Source organism: Chaetodon auriga, chromosome 22 (genome assembly GCF_051107435.1).
Source record: "Chaetodon auriga isolate fChaAug3 chromosome 22, fChaAug3.hap1, whole genome shotgun sequence".
NCBI classification, from domain to species: domain Eukaryota; kingdom Metazoa; phylum Chordata; class Actinopteri; order Chaetodontiformes; family Chaetodontidae; genus Chaetodon; species Chaetodon auriga.
In genome coordinates, this window is record NC_135095.1 from 16,333,260 (window position 1) to 16,339,277 (window position 6,018).

General features: G+C 46.3%; 1 protein-coding gene across 1 annotated transcript; it reads left to right on the forward strand.

Moving 5' to 3' along the window:
* Positions 1-363: 363 nt before the first annotated feature.
* klhl42 (kelch-like family, member 42) lies at positions 364-5,299 on the forward strand. Its single transcript, XM_076721682.1, has 3 exons — positions 364-1,568; positions 1,647-1,840; positions 3,463-5,299. Exons 1-3 carry the CDS (start codon positions 805-807, stop codon positions 3,915-3,917), a joined length of 1,413 nt encoding a protein of 470 aa, XP_076577797.1. The 5' UTR covers positions 364-804; the 3' UTR covers positions 3,918-5,299.
* The last annotated feature ends 719 nt before the right edge of the window (positions 5,300-6,018 follow it).

Genomic DNA, 6,018 nt, shown 5'->3' on the forward strand with positions numbered 1-6,018 from the left:
TAAACATACTGTATGTCTTTTTGTCATTGTGTTAGTGGAAAAAACAGGTGTGAAAACTTTCTATTTAAGGAAATAGAGTTGGGAGAAGTGAATGTATTTAGACCACTATAGAAATGAATTATATTAACTTTAAGGGTTAATATTATATGATTTATATTTTTTTCTTTAAATGTCCATGTCCTGTGCTGCAGTGAATCTGTGCTTTTATTTTTTCTTGATTTGATTAACATATGTGCTCATGTAGGTCTATGCTGTTTTATGACAGAATTAAATCACATCGGATGAGGAGCTGTTCATAGATTGATCAGTAGATGGCAGCAGCAGGCCACAGCGCTACAAAAATATACTCACGAAGAAGACAACAAAACGGAAATGACGTTTCTTCGGAATAAAAACAATTAAAATCTGACAGCTCGGCACCGCACCGCAACAGGCTCATAAAATACAATGGAAAATGTTACTGCTCATGTCAGAAATAAACTACACCATTTAACCATTGTCTTTAGCTACAGGAGCGACTTTTTATCGGACTGTTGAGGAATGCTAATTAGAGGAAAAAGTTCTTTTGGCTAGTTTTATCTACTAGCTGCAGCAGCTATTCTCTGTGTAGCTAGCTGGTTAGCTTCTACGGCTAACGAAAGTTGCTCCATGGCGATCTATGGGCTGAACATTACCATATATAGACCGGCCACAGAGCTCCCTCGCCGGTGAAATGTAAACGGTGACTCGCTGAGGAGGCTGACTAAAGGGCAAGCAAAAACAAACTCAGCCTGAAAGAAAAAACACTAGCGCGCTAGCTTCACCATGTCATCTGACCAGATTATTGCCATCGTCATGGATGACAAAATCTACGAGGTGAATAAAAAGAAGCTGATCGAGAAGAGCGACTACTTCCGTGCACTGTACAGCTCTGGTATGAGGGAGTCCACGGAGGACTCTGTGCAGCTGCAGGGGCTCAGCGTCCCCGGCCTGGAGCTGGTCCTGGAGTTCATCAATACCTCCAAGGTTCAGGTTGTCAACGAGACTCTGGAGGACCTGATTGAGACCGCCTCCTTCTTACAGGTCACCCCCATCCTCAAGCTCCTCACCTCGGAGATCCGGCTGGACAACTGCGTGGAGCTGTACAGCCTCTCTGAAGTTTACGGTACTCATGATCTGCGCAATGCTTGCCTCAAATACATGAGCTGCTACTATCATCCGATGCTGAGGCGGCCAGAGTTCAGCAGCCTCCCCTCTGCCGTCAGAGACCAGGTCAGGGAGATGCGGATGAAAGGCACCGCCACCCTGGTAGCCATCGGAGACTTCACCTGTCTGTCCCTGGACGTGCCTGATCAGGATGAACCCTGGTCCATGCTGAGGTATGGAGAGGTGGAGCAGCGCTGGAAACCGCTCGCCAACAACCTGCCTCCAGATATGATCAATGTGAGAGGATACGGCTCGGCTGTCCTCGATAACTACCTGTTCATTGTCGGTGGATACAGGATGACGAGTCAGGAGATCTCTGCGGTGCACTGCTACAACCCCTGTCGGAACGAGTGGAACCAGGTGGCGCCGCTCAACCAGAAGAGGTAAAACCAGACCTGCACATTTCCTCTCAAATACCAGTAGCTGCTGTCATGCCTCACTTCCTGCATTCTCTCTATCAGGTCCAACTTCAAGCTGCTGGCAGTACAAGGGAAGCTGTATGCCGTGGGAGGTCAGTGCCTGGGCACGGTGGAGTGTTACAGCCCAGAACAGGACTGGTGGACCTGTGTGTCCTCGATGCCCGACCCGCTGGCTGAGTTCTCTGCCTGTGAATGCCAGGGGATGATCTACGTCATGGGTGGATACACTGCAAGAGGTTGGTATAGCTCAGTTCAAGGATTCAAGATAATTACTGTCCTGTGCATTTGAATGCCACCAGTGCATTTCTGCTGTGCTGCCTCCCAGTCAACATGGACACAGCACACAGCCACACGCTGTGTTACAGACACACATACAGTCTCAAACTATGCACACAGACACATGAAAACAATAGTGCCGGCTTGATCTCTGTGTCCTGCACTGTCCAGAAGACGAACTGCATGAGGATAAAAACTGTGTTTGAACCAAGTGGTCTGTGCCTTCATGCTACGACATCACTGAGCTGATGGTATCAGTAAAAATAAATGATCGCTGGTTTGCTCTGATGTCATATATCTCCCCCAAATATGGTTGATAACTCTGTTACATTGGAGGTCCATTGTTCAGAGTTGCCTCTGGACAAACACAGACAAGTTACCAAATTAAACTCCAACTAAGAACACTTAATATCACACCAGTAGAAATTAACCAAAGCTTTTGTCGTCATGCCAAACTTCCTAAGTCATGAGGTGTAGTTGTTATTAAAGTCACGCTGGATGGCCAAAAAGGTCTTATCTTTTTTTAATTTCTCATGTCACACAACTCAGTTGGTGGAGTCAGTCCTTAATCCCAGGCTGTCCACTAATCTGCATGTCAGTGTGCCCGTAAGCAAGGCGCCGAACCCCAAACTGCTCAGGCCTGGAGTTTGCATCGCGGCTCCACTGCCTTCAGCGTTTGTGTGTTGGTGGATGGGAGCCATTGTGCAGCAGTTTGTTCTGTTCTCACATCCCAAGTGCTGCATAATGGCAGTCCATTGACTGAGGCCAATGCCTGCAATTTTTGGTCACAAATAGACAGAGCTTTGTTTTTAGGATGTCAAAATGCAAAAGGACTAGGAATAATTGCCTTTTTTTGGGCCCTGGGTTCTGCCTCTCAGGCTGCAAACGTGGTTGTATTTACTTGTGAATGTTTTTGTAAGCAGTCTGCAGGCCGTTCTCAGGGTTGAATAAAGTTTTTACAGTTCATTCACGGTTAATATTCTTCTAAAACAACACTGGAATTGAACATTAAGGCAGTAGCGGACAGTAAATGGCCTGTACTTAAATTGCGCTTCTCTACCTTAATGGACAAAGTGTTTTGCAGTTGGCCTCTCATTCACACATTCACACACGGCGACAGAGCTGTCACGCAAGGATCTGACCTGCCTGTGATTTAGCATGTGAGTTACTAAAGAAGGAATTGATGGATCACTTATGATCTTATTTTATATTGGCTGCACTGGAACTCATCATCAGTGATGTAACCTGGGCGTAACCGGGTGTTTCGGGTCTTTCAACATCAGACACCGTCACCCAGGCAAGCCCACCGGGGGTGATCTCGCCCTGGCTTGTGTCCTGGTAGCACTTAGAGTCCACAGCTCGCTCAGCCTGATCCGCAGCCACCTCGAGGGATTTTCCCGCTGCCTTAGTGGCTCCTGATGGCTGTTGTTTTCACACTGAGCTCTTTGCTGAGTTTGTTGTTTGTTTGATTTAAATGTGTGTACGTGCAGGAAATATTTATATTTTGTTTTTCAAATGAAGAATGTCTGTTTTCTCTGCAGCTTCTTGGAGTTGAGCTTATATTTCTTTCTGTGTGTGACAGACAGGAACACGAGCGTCCTCCGTTACAGCCCCACCTGCGACACCTGGACCGTGTTTCGGTCGTGTCCGGCACACATCCGCAAGCAGCAGATGCTGTCGGTGGAGGACACCATCTACCTGGTGGGCGGCTACACCCATGAGCTGGAGGCAGACCGGAGGCAGCGGCGTCCCAACCAGACGGAGGATGTGCTGACAGTGCAGTCCTACAACGTCACCACAGGGGAGTGGATCCAGCTGAAGGAGAACACGTCCAAGTCGGGCCTGAACCTGACGTGCACGCTGCACAACGACGGCATCTACATCATGAGCCGGGACGTCAGCCTGCCCACCAGCCTGGAGCACCGCGTCTTTCTCAAGTACAACATCTTCTCTGACGCCTGGGAGGCCTTCAGACGCTTCCCGGCTCTGGGACAGAACATGCTGCTCTGTTCGCTTTACCTCCCCAACCTGCTATGACTGAGAGTGCCGATGGCTCAGTGAACACTAACAGCTAGTGGAGCCCATGCAGCATTAATAGAGGCCCGCGTGTGGCTTTGCTTGCTCTTGCACAGAATGGGGCTGCAGTGGGAGCAGTGTGCGGTTGCCAGGTTGAACGCCTCGTGACCTCTGTGCCTCAAAAACAAAACGCACTACATTGTACATACTGCTGTGGATGCAAATACAAAAGCTACTGTGACAGGTGTGAAAGTGATGAAGCGCCACGGCCCGTAGGTCAACAGCATCATAGCAGCTAGCCCCAGTTTGTGCCTCTCATGTAATAAGAGTAAAGTTACATTCAGGAAGAAGAAGTAATGACCTGGAAAGTCATGAGCGCTGTGAGACGACATTTCCTGCTCTTCTGAAGGTTTTACTGCAAAGACTCTTTAAACCATCTGGATGAAAAACTACTTCATCTGCTGCACAATTAGAACAATTTTTCCACGTTTCCCATCTTTGACTCTTGTTTCCTACCCAGGTGACAGCTGCCATCTTTGTTTGCTGCCAGGCTCACAACTGAGGAAATGGGTTCAAAAGCTTTTTTATCGTGCAGCAGATACGTCCATCCAGATGGTTCGAGGAGTCGTTTAGGATCCTTTAGCGATCGTCAGAACTATAACACCACTGTTGAATGCTAACACATGCGAGGCACAAACTGGGGCAATGTAACAGCATGCTTTCAAATCTATGGGCCACAATTTTCTTGATGTTTACACACCAAATATGGCATTGGCGTACGTGTTTATCCATAATTCACTACAAACCTTAAAATGCATATCTTGTCTTTATGTACTGTACATAGCAGATATTAATCATGAAAAATGGCTTTGGTTTTACACTGCCAGTTTTATGGGAATTGAAGCTACCTTGAACGCTGTTGTTTGGGCTGAGAAGGGGCTCAGAGGGAGCTTAACGTGTTGTTATATGCACACTTGCACAGTCTTATTTTCCAGAGATACACTAAGCCAAGCTTAAAGCGCAATTCCATGAAATGAACGATGCACATGTGCCTTCTGCAACCTCAGTTAATCGGAACTTGTCACAAAAAAAAAAAAAAGCACAAAATGCAAGACCCTGTTACATTGCCAGCAACTGACCAAAACTGCTGTTTTAGTTTTTCCTCTCTGATAAAGCAGACTTTGTTTCCATTAAGGTATATTTCAGTTCCTTGATTAATTATTGGGGATGTGCAAACATGAGAAAGGAGCCTCAAAGCAGAATTTCTAAAACTCCTGAAGTTTGGGGGAAATGCAGCACTTGATTGTGTTTGATTTGGTGGATTTGAGATTCTCTCTGCATTACTTCTTTGTTTGACAGTTTGGAAATCTAAGTCAGGATAATAAAGATGACGATCAGGGGTCTGTTTACTGTTTGTCCTTTCATTCACCAGCTCATATTGTGTCGTTTCTTCATCTTCTCCAAAAAATTCAAAATCAACTGAGGAAACATGCTGATGGACACTCCGCTCCACTCCTTCCCAGGGAAGCTTGGCACAAATTCATCCATGCTCCTCCGATCACGACGCCTCCTGTAGGAGCTGAGAAATCCTGATTCCTCCTGGTCTTTCTGGGGTGTGCAGTCCTGCGTTTATGGGGGCTTAGTTTAAAGGCTTTACACAGCCGTGATTCACCCACAGTGTTCCCACTTAATGTGGCTCATTATTCCTCCTCTCAGGGCTGTCTGATTGACGTCTCCCTCGCTGTCGAAGGCGGGACAAGTGACAGAAAAATAATCCTTATTAGGACTTTGAATGTAATCAAGCTTTTTCACAGCAGACGTTTTGACTAGTCAGCAGGACAAGCAAAGGTGTGACTAATGGCATTAATGACGGCTTTGTTCTATTCAGGCGTCCCAGCGAGCCGTGACAGTGAATCTGAGGCAGCTGAGGGTCAGAGGTGGAGGAAGTACCACACTGTAAAAATACTCCATTACAAGTAAAAGTCGTGCATTTACAGGTAAATATAGCACAGTAAAAAGTATATTTCCATTCAAACTGTGGTAGAGTAGAGGTATAAAGTATCATGAAGCGGAAATACTCAAGTAAAGTATCTCAAAATTATACTTAAAACAGCACTTGAAT